Source organism: Drosophila nasuta, chromosome 2R (genome assembly GCF_023558535.2).
Source record: "Drosophila nasuta strain 15112-1781.00 chromosome 2R, ASM2355853v1, whole genome shotgun sequence".
Lineage (NCBI taxonomy): Eukaryota > Metazoa > Arthropoda > Insecta > Diptera > Drosophilidae > Drosophila > Drosophila nasuta.
The window spans coordinates 19,433,473-19,454,069 of record NC_083456.1 but is presented as its reverse complement, the minus strand read 5'-3'; the positions used below and the strand labels follow the sequence as shown (position 1 = coordinate 19,454,069).

At 38.9% G+C, this 20,597-nt stretch overlaps 1 protein-coding gene across 3 annotated transcripts in view; it reads left to right on the top strand.

Annotated features, from left to right (window-relative positions):
- Positions 1-32: 32 nt before the first annotated feature.
- The window catches only part of LOC132784656 (putative uncharacterized protein DDB_G0287457), a 39,486-nt gene continuing 18,921 nt past the window's right edge, over positions 33-20,597 (top strand). The window contains exons 1-2 of one of the 3 annotated variants that reach the window (XM_060790417.1): positions 33-223; positions 1,293-3,538. In XM_060790417.1, coding sequence (XP_060646400.1) covers positions 1,938-3,538 — 1,601 coding nt within the window. In that variant the 5' untranslated portion in view covers positions 33-223; positions 1,293-1,937. Of the gene's footprint in view, positions 224-1,292; positions 3,539-17,413; positions 17,469-20,597 lie in introns of those variants that run through there. The other 2 variants (XM_060790416.1, XM_060790418.1) reach the window with 2 other exon arrangements.

Genomic DNA, 20,597 nt, shown 5'->3' with positions numbered 1-20,597 from the left:
TGAGGCAAGGTGCGCTTAGCTCTTTCATGCTCTCAGTTTATTTCTGGCTCTCGTGCAAAGCGCAACGTCGTAACGGACGGCTCCATACGGTCGCTCGGTTCGCTTCGCCCCATGTTGATGTTGTGTTGTGTGTCGTCGGTGTCGGTTTCGGTGTTTTTCGTGTTTTTTGGTTGACAACTGCAAATGCAACACACACATATTAATACGAAATACAAATACCAGTGTAACACAAATGCATTTTACATAATTATGTATTTTTATATTTATAACAAAATTCGAAGCAAGAATATTTTGTTGGTCAAAAATAAGCAGACAACACTTTTGTGTGTGGTTTTGAATGTGTTGCATGCCTAGCTGCTGAATGTGCTGCGTGTTGCACATTGAACGTTTTTCTGTGGATGTGTGTGTGGGTGTTAATTCTTTGGCCTCTGTGCAGCACTTAATTAAATTAAACAAAATTCAATTGAAAAAATTCACAAGCCTAAAGTGCTCAACAACAAGGAGCTTGAACAACTGTGTATATGTGCATGTGTGAGAGAGAGAGATGCAATATAAGTTGTTGTTGCTGAGCTGCAAAGAGCAAAAGTGTTGAAGCTCACCGTTATTTATCGATTATCGATTCTCGTCGATCAATTATCATTTTGTGTGTTTTACTACAACTCTGACCTCATTTGAGTCAGTTCTAATTGCATTGCTACACTCAAAGAAATTTTCCTTGATCAGATCAGTTTTTAGTTGTCTGTAAATGCATTTAAAAATCATTAAAACCAGTTTCCATTCTAAATCATTTGTTTACGTTATTTTCTTCATTTTAACTGCGCACATTTACATTTCCATAATTAATTGATGTTTTCTTGTTAGAAATAACGGTTTAGTGGCGTAACACGGTGAGAAAAAGTCGCTGAAGCCAATTTGAATTGATTTGAACATCAAAATCATTCTGAAATCGCTTTTAAATGATCTTTCAATAGTTTTCTCCAACAAATTTGCTGCGGCCTAAACGCTTCATTAAACTTCAATTTATTCTGAGCGCATTGTTGTCGAATTTTTATTAGTTTTTTTTTTTGTTTTGTTAATGTTGTTGATGTGGCTTTTGGCTTAATTGAGCTTTCTAACATGAAACTTCATTATGATGTCTGTGTTTTTACACGCCCGCAACAAAGCACAAAAATCGTGCAAAGCCAAAGATAAAGGCAAGCAACAAAAACAACAACTAAGCTCAACAATTATTGTAACACTTTCAAAAAAGCAGCGACAGCAACAACAACAGCTAATTAACGTCATATTTACAGAAAGCAACGAAACAATATCAACAAATATATAAAAAAAAACCCCAAACGAAATGAAATGAAAATCAACTAATCAAGGTGTGCAATTTAGTATAGGGAATCTACTAAAAACCCGCAACCCTTTCACTTACAAAAACCAAAAAAAAAACTCACCCAGAGAATCCAAAGTGCAGCGACAACGACGCAAAACGAGTTTTCAATAAGCCAATAAACCAATAAGCAAAACAACAACAACAACAACAACATCGACAAATATCAGCAAACTAGGCCCGTTAGTGTGCGCCGCCGTGGCCTATATTCAAAATAGATCAGCAACAGTGCTGTCAAAATGCAACCAGCAACAGCAGCAACATCGGCAACAGCAGCCGCTGCTTGAGAACACGAAGAGCAACGAAGCAACAACAACAAAGAGAGAAACAAGTTTCCATTTGCGCCTTTATGCTAAATAATAATAATAAATAAACGCGTCGCAATACCAAAAAGACACGCGGAGCAGTTGAAGTTGCAGTCGAAGTCGAAGTCGAAGTTGCAGTCGACGAGTCGCCAAGTTGCTCAGGCAGCAACAGCAACAGCAAAGCAAAGCGAAAAAAAAAACAAAGTGACCTACAAATACTGGTTTTCAACTCCGCGTGAGAACGTGCAGCAATAATGGCCACAATCGAAATGCAGTCAACGGTTGCGGTTAAGCGGCCGGGTCCGCCAGTGCCGCCCAGACCCAAAACAGCAACAGCAACAGTTGCTGCTGCAACAACAACAGCAACAACAAACGTGTCAACTTCACCGCCAATCATACAAAAGAAGCCCACATTTGTCAGCCAACTGAGCGCTGTGGGACGCACTTTGGTCTACAAGTCGCCCTCACTCAATCTGCAAAAGAAACAGGCGCAAACACAAACGCCCACCATGGCGCTAGTTGGCAGTGCCACTGCCACAGCTGCCGCAAGTGCCGCACCAGCAACGGCGCCGAAGCCACCGTTAAAGCTCCGTAAAGCGCCGGATGTGCCCACAGCCAAGCCCAGGGAATCCACTGGGAATGCTGTTGTCAGCGTTAATCGCGCCAATTCAGCTGTTGCACACAGCAGCAGCAGCAGCAACACCGCGACACCTTTGAAGGAGACACGTCTCAGTCTCGGCAAGGTGGATTTCGAGCGTGCCGGTCTCCATTTGGCCAAACAACCGTTGCCCAAGCCCCGTAAAATCGTTCAAATGCCGGTGGCCACACTCGATATGGATGACGATGTGGCTGCCGCATTTGTGGCACCGCCAGCGACGCCGGCAACCAGCATCTTTCGTCGCTCCAAGACCACCTTGGACAGTCCGCTATCGGGCTCGTCGTTTGGCAATGGCAATGGCAGTTTTCTCAGCGGCAAAACGGTGGAGATTAAGAACAATTTGAAGAATGCCGCGGAGCGTTTGTTCTCCGAGATCATCATCAGTCAGTCGCAGAAGCAAACGGCAGCGGATACCACGATTATCACGAAGCATGAGCGTGCCATACAGCATCAGGCACTGTTGGAGCAGGAATTGGCCCAGGAGCGGCACACACGCTTGCAGCTGGAGCGGGAACGGGAGCGGGTAAGGGAGCGAGAACGTGAACAGGTGACCATCGAGGCGGCAGGAAATTGCACGCGTATCAATATCAATCCAAATCCCAATCCCAACCCCATCAAGTGCTCTGTGAGTGCTGGCAATACGCCAGAGAAGAAGCATACCTTCCATGAGTTGCTCATCTCGGAGCTGGCGGCGATGCGCAATCGCTCCTGTTCCCTGGAACAGTTGCCCACGACACGTTCGTTGTCCGTGGCCAAGGTGACGCCTAGTAAATCGTTGTCGCGTCAACGTTACAACTCCATTGATGATGCCGACACGGAGGATGTGGATGCCGACAATGTGGAGGATGCCGATGGCGATGAGGAGGATACGTTGACCTATGCGGTGAACAAGTCGCTCAAGGAGAATGCCAGCAATTTGAATGGCAACTCGACGCCACGCAAACGTTGTCCCTCGGGCTGCTCGTCGGATTCATCGCCATATGGCACGGAGAGATCGCAGCGCATTCGCACTTCGGATTGGATCGAGGTGGGCGACAATGGCAAACAGGTGACGTTGACCAGTTGTCACATTAGCCTCGAGGATTCGGGCATGGAGGATGAGGAGCGACTCGATGATATGTCATCGTCGGGAGTGGGCGATAGCTGGGACAGTGTCAAGGAGGCAGAGAACGAGAAGCGTTGTCGCAACGTCAAGCGGTGAGTCAGCTATGCAAATAAGTGGGGTTTTTATGGGACGATTGTAATATTTACCATATGAGATAAGGTGCTACATAAAGGGTTTTATTTTTAGCAAAGAATACGGAATTACACACCCATACAACTTTCAACAATATTTGAAAGTGAAACTATAATTCTTGTTGGGAAGGGTCTATTAATATTCTTAAGTATTTCCATTAGTCAGAAATGTAAACTCAATAAAGTTAATCACAGAAATGTGCTAAAGATTAGAAGCTGAATTATGAGAAAGAATACATTTTAAATTCCTTAACTTGATGCTTATTGAATCATATTTATTAATCTATATGACAGATCTGCATTATGTTCTATTAATGTGATTAGAAACTTCCATTAGTCAGTAACACGATAATTTGCTGATATATGGTAGAGATAAGGTTATATGTTAAATGATGGAACTTATTTTATGGGATCTCTCTCTTAGTGTGAGCATTTTCATATGAAGTATTTTAACTTTCAACATCAATTTAATTAGATGTGAAACTTTAGTTCTTATTGCAATCATATGATAGATCTGCACTACGATAAGCTTAAGCAAAAAAGACGATTTTATATGATGAGGAGGAGTTGAAATATTTACATTTTAAATGCCATTAAAACTTGTAAAAATAATATTTGCAAATAAAGCCATAATTCTCGATGAGGTTGGGTTTATTACATAAATGTAACCATATGGTGGATCTATTAATATGTTTCCATTAGTCAAGAACACGATAAACCTATTTGCAGAACTCAAAATGTGATTCATGCGATTTAACAGTTGGCATTTCTTTTGTAGTCAGGATTGGAAAATGCATATTTTCCCTAAGTATGTTAGTAGCGCGTGAAAAGGTTTCGAAACAAGTTGATCCCAAGTGCAAAGTATTACGATATAAATATTAAGGTATTAAAATTATTTGCTGTGAATCGTGACTTTATGGAACTTTTTGTACAGAAAGAATTCAATTGAAAATATTCGTGACTTTTGAAAAACACTCGCTAGAAAAAATCCGATTCCTGAAATGCAGAAAACAAATTCGTTGCTGGCGGGCAGCATTTTGATGTTACCCTGCTCAATTTATATTGTTCTTAGTTCCTGGAACTCATGTCAAATGGCATTGCATTTGTTGACAGTAAAATGGTTTTGCCCTGTGGACCTTCCCTTTTTTCTTTCCTAGGGCTAAAGGGCACACGTGTCCTGACGCGCTGAGAGTAATTCCCATTGTCAACATCATTTTCTTTAATTAGTTGCGGGACATTGACAGACCCTTTCTACTATGTACCGCAGACGGAGTCGCAGCCGCAACGCGTTGCTGCCTCCCTCGACGAGTCGTAAAATTGTTTTTGCCACTTGCATTATCAGCGGATGTAGGAAAAATCAATAAAATACCACACAGCCCAAAACCATAAACATCATTGCAAAGGGAGCGAGCCGGCGATAAGATAGGACAGTTATCTGACAGATATGAAGATGCTACCAACAGATACGCTGCAGATTCGCAGGTAGCTCTCTGCCTGGTTATCGGCTACCTGTTAAGGGGTCCGAAGTAAAGGGGCGTAAGAGGCATGCTCCGGATGTGGCGGGGCGTGGCGTCGCTGTCTCCCACTGTGGTGTGTGAGTGTGTCGCCTGGCGAAAACTGCTTGCAAATTCCCAACATGTGTAATTTTATTTATGCGCTTACCGCAATTATTTCACCGAGTTTCACTGAGCTTTGCTGACACGCTTTACATGCCCAGGGCACAGCACTTGTATCTCGTATCTCACAGATACACAAACACACTCTCACACACATACACCACATGCTGTACTCTTGGCCCATTGTTTTGTCTTTGGCTGTTCATGCAAATTGCTGCCAACTCGGGTTCTCTTCAGTGTTAGATGCGGTTTGAACAGCTTGCCTGGTTTATTTATGCTTTTGTACATTTTTGTTGCTGTTTTTGTGTTTCTGTTTTTTGATAAATTATTGCTGACACCATTTCGAAGGTGTTTGTTGTTGCTGTGGCACGTTGCATGTATGCGCATTACGCTCGATTGCAGCAGTTGCAACAACTGCAACAGCAACAGCAACACCAAACAGCAACAGCAACATCTTGCAATATTTACAACAACGTCTACTTATGTCTCATAAGCATGTACCGAGCATACTGTTGTGTGTTTAAATAATTTTGTTGTATGCATTTTTCATAAAGTAAATGCTTATTTCAACAAATCAAAACTCGTTTTCCACAGTCGTACGATATTCGAAGCGTTGTTATTATAACTGCGCATATAAATATGTGAGTATTTTAATGCACGAGGGCTGCTCAATGTATAATTAAATATCAAAGTTATGTGATGATTACGATCAAGGAATTCAGATTGTTCCAATTATGAACTTTATTTAAATGCATTCTTAATTTCAACATTTTATTTTTAGTCATGTTGTTGAGAATTCAATACTGTTTTGTTTGTAGAAATTGTACAACTTTTAAATGAATTTTCAATTGACTGCTTATATTTTTAGCACATATTTGTAATCAGATTTAATTAGCACACAATTTGAATTAATAATTTTTATATCACTTTGAATTTGTTTGAATTTTGAGAAGTATTTGAGTATTATTTCAATAAAATAAATTGTATGGCTGTTGTATTTGTTAAAATATTATCAATGAACATTTAAATTCGAAATTGCCGGCTAATATTTTTAGCACATATTCTAATTTGTGTTTATTTGTTTGAATTAAAAATTACTTTCTTAAAATACAAAATTTCAAAGATGAATATTAAATCTTCAATTGTCGGCTAATATTTTTAGCACATATGCCAAATGAATTTTATAATCACACAGCCAAAATTAACAATTCTTTAACACTTCGAATTTACACAGAACTTTCAAATATAAATATAATTGCAAAATTATCCTCTTAAAATAAATATAAATTCTGTTCTCTTTGTAGAACTTTTAGAAACGAATATTCAATCCGTAATCGTTTGCTAATATATTTTTCACCCTTTTCCAAATTGTATCAATTATCACAAAGTTTGTATTAACAATTTTGTATCACAAGAATTTTGTATCACATCGAATTTCTTAAACAAATCTTTAAGCTAAATTGTCCCAATAAAACACATTTAAGCTAATCCCTTTTGAGAGTCTATTTTTTATGAGAACTTGCCTTTCGGGGGAGTTTCCTAATATGCATTTACAGCACCACCCTCGTGTTTTGAGCCCTCTATATATATGTGGACGTGTTTGCGGTGTGCTCAACGTTGATTATCGTGACTCACATTGTTTGGCATTTGGCGCGATCGCACACATAACTACGATATACGTATATATATATATATTAGCTCGCATACATGTGCCACTATAATATTCAATATAAATGCAAATACAATCGGTATACTCGTTAAGAGTCATACGAAAAGCTCTCATACTCATCGTTGTATACTATACTGACTATACTCCGCTTCTCCGTCTCTTGAAGCTTGTGAAACTCGCCCAAGCGTAGAGCGTCTCCCAGAGAGTCTTTCGGTCTGTCAGAGCCATTGATTAGTCATACGTTTTACGTGCTCCGCAATGAGCCAAATACTAGTCGATAGAGTATTCCCAAGCGGAAACAGAAACAGAAACAGCAATGAATGGTGTGTTGGCAATTATGTTGCATCAAGCTTTTAGCATGCTCATATAAATTGACATGTAGAGAGAAAGCTGTGAAAATCTTTTTTAGAACTCAGCTGATCAATTTACACGCTAGCTAGCTAGCTAGCTTGTAGAAAATTGCAACTTACGCTTTGGTAATTTGGATGAGTAATACTATACTTCTATTTCACACACTTGTGCTCAATTTAAATAACTGACTGATTAGAGAATTGAGAAATTCGAGAAATTGCTGAAGTGTTCAAGTTCTTAATTTTATAAGCCAGAAATTTGATTTGAGTTTAAACAGATTGTAAAGTTTCCTTTTTTTTTTTTTGGGTTGTCGTACTTAATTAAAAATGCCAATTGGCTATCGACGGGGCGCTCTAATTGACTTGTTAATGAAACTTACGTCGATGTGGTTGATGCGCTCAGCAAAAGCCGTGAAAACTTTCCTAGAGCCCTGCAGTCTGCTCGAAAACCAATTATCCGTCTTCACATACCAAATCAATTTGTGAGTGTGTGGCCACAAGTTTTGAGGAAAAACTCTTTATGCGCTTCTTTTGTATGGCTTTCCGATGCAATTTCCTTGTGGCTGCTTCCCCAACCCCCAAAAAGATACATACATACATACATCTATATATGTATATAAAAGAAACTGATTAAGCCATTAAAAATTCAAGCGCAAACTGTGTGTGCAGACTAACGAGCTTTTGATTAAATGATATGCTGCCTCAAGTTTTTTTTTCTTTTTGTATTTCTTTTTTGGTTTTTGGGGCATGATTTAATGTAACGAGTCTACTATATAAAGTAATTTTCAGTCTATATATGCCCGAAAGTACAATACGGAGTATGCATGATGAGTAAACCAGTTTCAGATAATTGCAACAGACACAGATGCTGAGCTGCTTACAACAATGAATTAGTTACTTTGACTAAAGCTAGAACATTAAATCACTAGGTAGTTAAAGTGAACATGAGTATTGTTATCGTTTCTCTATTTTGGCATCAGTTCAGCAGAGACAGAGAGAGAGTTTCCCTATGTGATGATCAGAGCAATTCTATCATTAGTTTTCTCTTTTTATTTAGGGGTCTCTTCATTTTAGACTAAGTGCAACTCATGTCGGTCATTGGCATTTAAACTCGCACTCTCACACACTCATTCAATGCATTTTCTTCTTGAATTCATTTCATTTGGCAATTGATGGGTTGTCTTTCTTTTTCTCTATCCCTCTCTCTCTCTCTCTCTGTCGATGTTTGTTTGTAGTCGGCTTTTCATTTGCCCATTAAGGCAAAAACAAACGTGAAAATGGTGAATTCAATCATAAATTTATGTATGCCCCCGATAACAATGCTGTAATTTGGCGAGCAGTTTTGTTTATCTAACAGTCGGTCGATGTTGATGTCGATGTCGACAATCGCTACGTTGCGTCCCCCTTAATTGAAGTGCCTTTTGTTGGCTTTCATTGCACTTTTACCACAGCTACAGCTACAGATAGTTAGATAGATGGATGGATGGAAAGATACTTATGTATCTATGAAAGTGTGTGTGTGTGTGTTGCTTGGGTTGTAGGCCGATCGATGCGGCGTACGTCAATGGGGCGATTAACAAACCAAATTCGTGCAAATAATTAAAGGGGCTGCCTGCTGCCATTTCGTTAGAGTTCGACCACTGTGCACAGTGGAGCTGCGAGCTGGGAGCTGCAATTATAAACGAATGGCAGCAACGCATGCGCCCGACATTTTTATTGCTGTGACTGGAGAGGATGTGGCACAGCAGCAACAGCAACAACAACAGTAACAATAATAACAATAACACAATAAGACATAATCCAATTTGCAAAGCAAATCCATAGACGAGATAAAGGCACAAAATACACGACTTACATACGGACTTTATGTACAGAGCAGTCACAGTTTTCTATTTATTTATTGCAATTTGCCAGTTTGTTGCTTTTTCTTTATTTCTTTCTTTTGTCTGTTTTTGCAATTTTTTATTGCATTCGTTTTTTGTTGTGCTTTGTTGTTGTTGTTGTTGTTGTATTTGCATTTGTTGTTATCGGCAAATCGCTCAAATGGAAGGAAGCAGCTAATGCGCATTTTGAAATATGAAATCGAATGATTTTTAAATGTAACTCGCTGCTGCTGCTGTTATACCTCGTAAATATATTATTATGCCAATAATATAATTTATCATGTATCTCCCTCTCTCTCTTTCACATACCGAGTTGCCGATTGCTTGTCGGACGCGTCGTTTCCTTAGTGTGTTCGCTTGCTCAGTGGGTAAAAATGCAAATTGGAAATTGCATCTTGTAGATGCAGTTTTCTTATAAGCATAAATGTGTAGTTACACACACAGTGAGGTTGACTAAGCAGTTGGCATCGTGGATTATAAAATAAATTCAATCAAAGCGAAAGCAATTGCAACACTCGCAACTGCAACAACTGCAACTGCAATGCGGTCACCCGACTCTGCTGTCGACTGCTGCCTGCTGTTATTGCTATTGTCATTGTTGTTGCCGCTGCCGCTGTTGCTGCTGCTGCTGTTGTGTATTGTCGGTGTCGTAGTTGTAGTTGTAGTTGTTGCAGTTACTGCAACTTTATTTTAATTTAATTGCATAACTGAGTAACAGTTGTCCGTTGTCAAGAATTGTAAAGCATTTCCGTAATGCTCACAGCAGCAGCAGCGGAGAGTATTACAATAATACGAGTATCTCTCATTAACATTTGTCATCTTTGAATAGAACAAAGTATTGTTTATTTGTTTACAAGCTTACAGCTTTCTTAGAAATCTTTATAAAGTTCTAGCTACTAACTTTGTCACCAACAATCTTGGCAATTTCTACAGTTGAACTTTTACTTTTCAAGCTGCTCAAAAATAAACATGGTTTGAGATTTGCAGAAATATCCACAAATACAAAAACTGGGCACGTCCCGCCCTAGAGCCATGCCCGCTTTTTGCTTGCTATAATTTGAGCTAAAAGTCTTAATTTACATGATGCAAAACATTTCCATTTCCATGGCCATTGCCTTGGCATGCCTTCAGTTTGTTTTTCTCTGCATTTTCAGTTTCGTTTGGCTTATGCGATTTGTTTCCTTTGAAATGCGCTGCGCATGCGCAACAGAGATGGAGAGAAGTTTCACTGGAGGGGGCGGCCTAATAGACATTTGCAAATGATTATTAAAAACGAAACGAAAACTGTGTCGTAATAGCGACGACAACGACGACGACGCTGCAAAAGGCAAAACTGCCTCTAGAGACTCTCAATTTCCGAGCATAATTTTCTGGGAATTGCAACAGCAACAGCAACAGCCAAAGAAACTGCAACTGCAACTGCAACTGCAATCGAAAATGCCTTTAACCAATTGCAGTTGGTTTATTTTGCTTCTCTATGTTTATGTGCTGATATCATTTGCATATTTGTTCATGGATTTTCATGGAAATTCTTGGCTCATAACCATCCATCACAAATACATTACCGGAAGTGAGTTTCCCCTCGTCATGCGGGCAAGCCGTAGGTAGTAGGCATCTAAAACTAAACTAACAATATTTCAAACCTAAACAAACTGTGACAATCGAAGCAACCGAAGCACAACATAATGCAATAGGTCAAACATTTTGTTGACAGCTGGTCAGCAGTTGGTTGTTCTGCTATTTGTTTGTTTGATTTGCTTGTTTGTTTGTTTATTTGATTTGGTCCGTATGATTGATGAAGAGCTGGAAATAATTGCCACGATTTATTTACGCACCAACAACAACAACTAGTTGAGCATAGTTTATTTTGAAATCATTAAATTACTCGCATAGCTCGTTTCAAGGCAACGTCGCATTTTGACAAATTCGAGATCGACCTTTAAGATTTTGTTGCCTTAATTTGAAACAGTTAAATTAAGCCAAAAGCAAAAAGCAAAAGCAACGATTAGCGGTTCGTGTGTTCGTCTCTCTTTATCAGATATCAATGTGAACAACACAGCAGCAGCAGCCAAAAGTATTGCATATAATTTATTGATTTGCTGGAATCCCACAATCCCACAGTCTGCCACAGTCTGCGGGATCATTTGAGTGGCGCTTATTACAGCACACACAACACACATTGAACTAATGAATCAGAATTGAATTGATTTAATGACCAGCGCAGAGAGCACTCAATGAGCATTCAAAACACCAAACACAATTTGGCAGCAACGTGCAATTCTCAGACAAATCTGTGGGTTGGTTAGGAGTTCAGAGCCCCAAATCGTAGGTGTTCTCCATAGGCACACATAGGCACGATCGTAGATCGTAGATTGTCTGTGTATTTTTCTGATGCTGAAGCCAAGTTTAGACTAATAACACAGAAATGTAAAAATCACGCAAAGCAATCATAAATTATAAACACTAGAGTCAGTCACAAAAAGCTCGGTGGAACTGTGGAACTTAAGACCAAACCTGCAAGACGTTGACGTTGTTGTGCTTGCCTCATGTGGCTGTCATTCATTCACTCAGTCAGTCAGTCAGTCAGTCAGCCAGTGAGTGAGGTTGTAGCGTTGTAATTATGATGAGTGCCACTCGCTGCCAAAGATACACACGCCAGATTCGGTTGCCGAGAGTGTGAGAACCGTTAAAGTATGGCAAAGCGACTTTAACTGAACAACTGAGCGAGTGACTGACTGACTGAATGTCTGGCTGACAAGTGCTGGGCTCGAGCTACTACCAAATAGTTTTAGATGATGCGACACAAATGCAGGTTGAACGCGCCGAAAGCCCAACTTCACATTAAGTAGCACAAAGTGCGCAGAGTGTTCAACTCGATGTCTGGTTACGGTTATGGGTTATGTCGTCTATACTATAAAGTTAGTCATTCACTCAGTCAGTCAGTCTGTCACTTGGTTATTTAGTTAGTTAGTCCGTCATTCCGTCAATCTACAGACTGCGTGAGCAAAGTGCTTTAAACAGAAGTCAACACTTACTTCTTGGCCAAAAAAAACATAAACCTAGGCCTGAGAAAGAATTGTTGTACTCGTCGTATTGTAAGTCCCTCTAATAATCATCATACTCGTAATTGCTGAGCATCTTGACACTTTACTGTAACTGATTGTAACGCTTAGATGGTCTGTGACAGCCAACTGCCGGATTCGTTGATCTGTTTTATGGGGCCCAAGCTTTGTTCTTCTCTGACTGAGAGGTTGGGCCTATGGCCACGTTTTGTGCTTGGGAATTGTGTGAGCTAACAACAACAACAACAGCAGCAACAACAACGAAAGATTTCTGATTCTTCAAGATGTCAGTGCACAACGGTACTTTGCTCTGTTCTCTTGAACTTTTCCAGCTGTACAAATATTTGGCTTTGTATTAGCTGTGGGTCAAGTGTGAGCCCATATAACTTTCTTTATATAGGTTGGTAAGAGTGAAGAACTCTACAAACAAAAATAATTATTGTAATAAAAGAAGAGTTTCGACATCTTTCTGAAAAGCTAGTGAAATGCAGTACCAACTTACAATTTTCTTTCTTAAGAACAAATTTTGACCTAGAGAGTGCTTAAAGTTAATAAAGTTCGTCTCAATGTCATTCAGCGGCTGCTTAACTCGGAATTGTTATTTTAAATTGTTCTACAGCCCGTTAAAATGTTATTGTTGCCTTCTCAAGAGTTATTATAGTTTCTATTTTGTCTTAATGAATTGGTGTTTATTTTTTGTTGTTGTTGAAAGAGAATCTAAATCTTGAGACTGAGACTGAGTAACGGTCAATGATACGATCGATTATCATACTCAGACAAGGTGAAAACTAAACGCACTTTAAATTGCTGTGGACAGGCGAATAATTAATTTATTTGGCCCACAACTTCCCTATTTCATTCTGTATTAAACTTTGCGGCTAATTAATCGACTTTTCAGTCAAAATGTGTGCTAATTTTATGCAAACTCATCGACGTGAGAAAAACTAAGCGAAAAAAATAATAGAAACTGTAAATTTGTGACGAAAAAAACAAACAACAAACAGAAAAAAAAAAACCGAAAGCCAAACAAAAGCAAAACAACCTCAGATGCGGAAAAATTGGCCAACATCGCGTCCAGTGTTCGACTGAGCCAACTGAGGCAACTGAGGCGACCTGGAAGTGGATGTGGATCTGGACGCACATGCGCGTAGGTTGCCAATGTGTCTGTCTATTAACCTGGCCAACTGGCTAGATGGTTGGATGGTTGGTTTGTTGGCCGGGTGGCTTACATAAACCCACATGACGATACAATTTGTGTTGTTTTTGGTGCGATTTTTGCTTGTTGTGCGCTGTGTGTGTGTTGCGTTAATTTATAACATTAGCCGTGTGTGTTAGGCTGCCCAAATAAAAAAGCAAAAAACAAAAACAACAAAATGAAGCGAAAAGAAAATTGTAAGAAAACTGAAGCCGCTTACGACATGCGCAGACTTGTGCGACTTGTGACGAGCCACAAAACCACTTGGCCACCACTTCAAGTGTGGGCCATTGGAACCATTGCAACAATCACGAGTCAACTCGATTCGATGCGATTCAACTCAACTCGACTCGACTCGGCTCCAATCGTAGCTGTGGCTGGACCTGAACCAATTCATGAGACGCGACCAGCTACCGGAAGCAATTCGCCACTTAATGCACTTGAGCTAAGTTTTGCACCAAAAATACAAATTTAAATTTCAAATTTTCGAATTTTGTTTTGGTTTTTTTTTTTTTGGCCAACTTAGATTCCGGCTTTGCTCCAGCTGTTCCACTCGTTCACAGCCGGTTTGGTTGCTCTTGTGGCCAACAGATTCCTGGCTGACACATCTCACACACTGACCATTCACTGAACCCGCAATCCATGGAATCTAATCAAATTTACCAAATTTACGACCAGTAGCAATTGGGTCCATAAGTTTGTATCTTGCGCACTTGTTTCACCTTTTTGCTTTACCTCTTTTTTTTTGTTTGTTTCTTCTTTTTTTTTGTTGAAAGGGGGGGTCTTTTATATTGCTTTTAGTGTAGTATGTATCTCAAGTGTTTTTGGCGCAATTGAACTTTATGAGTTTTGAGTTTGTTGTATGTGTATTGCCCAAAAATAGTAGTTGCTGCTGATTTGTATCTTATGGATACGAAAAACGAAACTATGCAGTCAAGTGCGCGGATTGCTCAAGTTTCCTGCTCCACAACCATTCGCCACTGGTCCGCCGAGTGGATTGACTTTTATCTCATTAGCTGTGTCTTGTGTGTTTGCCCAATGCAAATGAGGAATTTCACTTGCTTGCGTCTGCCGCGTCTGTTGTTATTATTAACCAACATGATTGAAGCACTTCACATTTGGCAATATGCACTGAAAGTCTTAAAAGAACAAAGTCTATAAGGAAATCCGCAAATACTTTGGAATCAATCTGTTTCTCTTTGTTGCTTCACTTTAAACTGAGAGTTTGTGTGTTTTTTCTATATTTTTTTGTGTTTTATTTTTTAACTTAACTATGCATAAATAAACGTAAATAATTCACCTTACATATTTGATATATTACCAGACGACTTTCGCTTTTGTATGGTCAGAGCTAAGGCAAAATACCAAATACAACAACAAATAAAGAAGAAACAACAAGCAAAGTAACTGTCGTAACCAATGCCAGGTAGTTTCTTAGCCAAAAGCATCGACCCATCGTTAAAAACCCAGCGATGACAAGCTGCATAAATTAAGAAACCCCAGAAATGCTATTTGCAAAGCGAGAGCGAGAGCGAGAAAAAAAAGTAAGTTAGTCTCTTGTTTGTTGGTTCTACTAATCAGAAAACCGAAATCAAATTTCGCTTTTCGTTGCGACTCGACTGAGACTGAGAAAGAGAAACCCGAGACTAATCGTATGGAACGCAGGTCACAAGACTAAACGAAATTTATTTGGGTAACCAAACCGAGCCAACGTACTACTACGTGAAATGATGATCGTGGATCGCCTTAGCTTTCGGCCATACAACACTTCTTCATCGGTTGGTTTCTTCTGCTTCCACTGCTTCTTCTTGTGTTTCTATTTGTCTTATTTGCATATGATTACTTAGTTTATTTATTTAGAAATTTCACAAATGACCAGATCAAAACTTAGAGACCCCAAAGAAACCTGTGTGTCTGTGTGTGTGTTGATCGAAAAGTGGTTCGCTGTTTGAGTCCCATTGCCCAGTTTGAAATGAAAGCGAAAATGATTCGAATTGTGTAGAAAGAAAGGTGGGGGCGTTGTACGCTGAACGTTGAACGTGAGAGGCCCTGCATATAAAGCTACTGATATCATTTTATTTATGGCTATGAAAGCGCATACAATTCCAGACACCGACTGAGCTTGACCCTCTTTCTGTCAGTCGTTTATCGTCTTTGCTTTTGTTATTGTTATTGTCTTTCTCGTTGCGTTTTTTTTTTTACTTTGTGTTTTCGTCATTTAACGCACTCGTCATTTGGCTTTTGTTATGGGCAAGGTTTCGGAAAATTATGTACCTACAAACCAAAAAAAAATATGTTCGTTGTGGCCAACAATTATTAGGCGACTTCTCAGTTAATTAGCGCTACATAGCTGATAACTTTGCGAAGACAATGGGAAAATTATGACCCATTATAGAGTGCCACAAGCACTGTTGGCATTGAAAGACTTGAATTTTCAATGACATAGTACCCGCATACCCTGTAGGTACGTACCCAACCCAGTAAAGATTTTTGGTTAACAACGTTTTTAGAATGTATTCAAGATTATCTCGGTAGTCGGTTTCTGCCCTCGTTTAGTACAAATAGAAATCGCCTCTTTTACAAAAAAATCTCTCGTTCTTATTCAAATCGAAAACAATGCGGGCAGCGTTCTTTAAGTCGATCACACAATAAACCCGAAAACGACCCGACCCCATTCATTTTATTTGCCAAAAAAATAAAATGATGTGTGAGAAGAAGAAAAACTGAAACCTTTATTAAGTAAACTTCTCGTTTTGTGGGTCAACTATTGATATTATGATCACGTAGTATGTCTTTTTATTTTTTTTTTTTGCGAGAAATCGCCCCAAGTTGGTGTCTTCTGAAAAGGCATTTCAAGATTTATGACAACGTTGACGCTGCCAGCAAAATGGCGCCGCTGTCGACGCGTCGTCGCCGTCGTCGTTGCATTCTTTTGAGTCGCATCCCGTTCATGCTCCCATTTGCCACCTGCGCGATTGCCTGTTGCCTGCTGCCTGCACTATTTTCGGTGGTGCGCTGCTGTTGCTGTTGCTGTGGTGGTGGTGGTGCATACTTACTTGTCTCTGACGGTGCGTGGAGCGCTTTTCCGAGTTTATTTTTAAAATGCGACACGACGACAACCGACAATCGACGCTCCCAATTCGTCGTTTAGTTTAGTTTAGTTCTCGATCTCGCACGGGGCAAGGGTAATGGTCGAATATGTTGTTATTTTTGGTTTTTATTCTTACGCTGTTTGGGGCCAAAAAACAAATTTGATGGCATCTCCCAGTCGCCTCGGCCCGTCATCATGTTCTGAAATTTTTCTGAATGAGCAACGCGTTGTGCCCGAAATTCTCGGGCAGAGGTTTCACCCTTTTGCTTCTTCTCTGGGGCGGAGGCAAATATGATGTACTACATAGGAGAAACAACGTGTTATTTTGTTATTATCTCTATTAATAGCAACTAAGGCGGCTGTGGAAATGCCATACAGGGTGCTTTACTCATAGAAATTGTGATGCAAAGCAGCCGCAACTATTTCTTAAATGCATTTTACGTTCCGCTCTTAGTTATGGAATTTTGAAATGGAATTTTTTGCATCCACTCGATATGGTTTTCTGCATGACATGATACACCCTGTTTGTTATTTTATTTTTATTAAATCAATACACGCATTTCTTATATATTTTTATCTTTGTCTTGTTTTCTAATTTTCCCCATCTCTTTCACTCTGCTGCTGCCGATGCCGATGCCTCATCATTCCATTTGCAGTGTGCTTTGCTCTGCATCTGTATTGCATGTGATAGATAGACAAATAGATAGATAGAAATATATGTGGATATCTGTAGAGCTGTCTGTGTGCGCCTTTTGTAGCTTTTGGCTTTTGTATCTCTTCTTCCGCTCTTGGAGAGACGCTGACGCGCTCAGGGGATGAGATATTGAACGTGGCAAAAAGTCGCCAACGTTTGACTTTTAGTAGCACGCGAATTTCTCAGCGCTATCACAGACCGAGGCACACAATACCACAGGCCAAAACAAAAAATACTATACACAGTGTGTGTGAACACAGTGTGGCGAGCGGAATTACAAAACTAAATTATATGTTTATAATTCCCATATTGTTTGTAAAAATAATAATTAGTGAGTACGCGTCAGAGGAGCAGCCTCAAAAAAATACAAAATAAAAAAAGAAGAAAACAACAAATTTACGCAGCTTGTCTTATGTTTTTTCTTTAAATTCGCCGTGTATGTGCGTGTGTGTGTGTGTCTGTTCTAAAAACAAAACGAGGCTGCATAACAATTAAAAATAATTATGTTGTATATAAAAAAAAGCGAAAAGCAAAAACAATAAAAATGTTGCTATGCCTCAAAATGCGGCAAAGAACATAGCAAACTATGTTGTTCTGTGCAATTTGTGAATTGAAGAGATCTGTAAAATTATCGCCGCCGTTTAGTTTCAGTGTGTGTTTTTCTTAATTAATAACAAAAGCATTTTTATTCAACAATACCAATTGAAAGCTGTGCCTACTCACGTACACAAACTCACACACTCACATACATACAAATGTTTATTTTTGAATGTGCTTATACTACCTATAGAGCTATATATACATATACATACATATATCTGTGTGATACATACATACTCATAGCCAAAGTTATTTGTGTTGACCTTACGCTTGCACGTGGAAATCTTACATTGCCGAAAGCATTTTGTGTTCCAATCTTTACATTTTTTGCTTCAGCCCTTGCTGCAATATTCTAAGAGTGAAAAGAGTGTTGATGCTTAGATAATTCTGTTGCATTAAAAGTGGAACTCGACTTTCCCAACATTACAGGATAAAGTGAAATAAGCACTGCTTGTGTAGTCTAGGTTAGCAGAAGCAATAGTTTCACAAAGCATATTTACACATTCAGCTCCACTCTCTATATATGTATATTCAGCCAAACTTTTAGTGACATCATATGTGTTGGAAATGCCAGCTGAAAGTTGAAACTATATTCTATATGCATATATGTTATTTGCTTTCTTCTTTGAAATGCATATTTTGCCAAAGCTCGTGTTTGTTTGCCTTTTAGCCACACCCACGCTTAATTAGCCTCAACAAGCACTCATCAGACAGTCAAGTCAAGTCAAGTTGAGTCGAGTCAAGACAAGAGAAGCCAAGTCAAGTCGAGTTGAGTCTCGTCCAGCTCAGCCCACTTTTGGTTAAGCCATTTCTGAATGCTTTAACTAATTAATTAAAATATTTAAAAATATAATGGCGTAGGTTGCAAACTGCGAAAAGGCGTCACCGTTGCCATAAAAGCGTTCGCCAACAGGTGATATCAAAGCAGAAAATCTTCATTTAGAAACCAAGAAATGCCATATAGAGCGTTTATAAACTGATTACATATGTAAGATAAATCAAGATAAATACTCAACTTGTATATGCATATAGTATACATATAGTATTTAGTAAACTTTTGTGGCTTGTTGTAGTGTTTGCTCAGTTACAATGCGATTGTCGGGCTAATGAACTTGCCATATGCATATATCGTATATGAAGCAATCCGACAGTCGAACAAACCATAAATAATTACAACAACAACCTGCCAACCAACCAACCACAACAACAACATATGAATTGCTCTTACATATATAGGAGTATTTTTTTAAGGTATGTTTTCTCATTTTTGGCTTAATTAATAACAGAGTGCAGTGCGGAGTCTTGCATGTAGTACCAGACATATTTCATTTTTCAGTTTTTGGGGCTAAACAAGAGCAAAGCCAAATGCAAATGTAGCTGAAAAATGCTTTTACCATAATTATGTGCACTTTGCCTATGCTTGATGATGACGATGATGATGATAACGATGGTCCCAAAAGCCGGTGAAATTTCAGTTACTCGGAGAGCAGCAGCTGCCAAATTAACTGCAGATTGTTTTGCATCTCATGCAGAGCACAGCAGGTTTTGCTAATCAAGGCGACTAGGGCGGCGAACATGCGCAATATTTTATATTATATATATGACCTTATGTACACTTGTGAAGTTCCTGACAAGTTAAGGCTGCACTTAAAGTCGTAAAGGGGAAATTAAATTTTTAATAATGGTTAGTCATTTATAATGTTAGATACAGAATTTATCCCTATCTTACATTAAATATATATACATATATATAAATTAGTCATTTGTAATGTTAGATACAGAAATGATCCGTATCTTACATTAAATAAATATAAATAAATTCAACTATTTATTTAGATTCGTTATCTTTCTAATCTTTCTTGTACTACTCTATATATTACCTAATTCAGATGAGACAAATTTCAGTAACACTTACATCTTAGATTAGAATAGACATGGAGCCAATTGCAGGCTGCTTTCAAAGTAATTACACCTTCAAATCGTTGCTACAAAATTGCCACATCTCTTTTACCTTCACAATCACATCATTGCCAAACTGTGTGTTGTATAATTCACTAAACAAATCACATTGTATTTACATCGTCAATCACTGTGATCGATCACTGTTTAGTGCAGCACTCTCAAAAAAATAAAAATTAGACACTATTCATTTGACTACCATTTTGTTGGCTGTTTTTTTGCGTTTCTTGTTTTTGCCCTTTTCATTTACTTACTACAAAAAAACGTTGACTTTGCTGTGTTTTTGATTTTGTTTATTGTTTTTTATTTTCAACGCTTCGAACGTGCTAAATATGTATTTGCACTTAATTTTTTGTTGCTTTATGTGTGATTTTTTTTTGTTGGTGATTATTATATGAGTTAATGGCGATGGCGAGTTGCAAAAAAGGTCTTCAGATCTTTAAGTCAAGCGGACCCGGCCCGCTGTTTGAGCTTGTCGTCGTCGTTGTTGGATAGGAATGTCCGCTGTTGGCAGCTGTTCGTAAAATACATAAATACATATGAAAATATAGATATTTTTTATTTATATTTAAGTGTGTTTCTATATGGCCAAGAGTGTCATTATAAATGTTTTCTGTTCAAGAATATCGAACAAAAATAAATAGACGCAGATAAACGCAGGCAGCTCTTAACTCTTTTGTGATTATTGCTTCCTGTATTGCAGAATTTTTAACATAAATATCGCATTGTGAGAGAGCTTTAGATCGCCGCTGCTGTTGTTGTTTGGCCGCGGCGTATTTCTGGTGAAATCGGGCATTCAACCAGCCAAGAAGAAGAAAAAAAAATGCTGGCCTATACTGTGTGTGTATACAAAGATACAAAGTATCTTTCGCAAATACTCAGATACTCTGCTGTTCACACA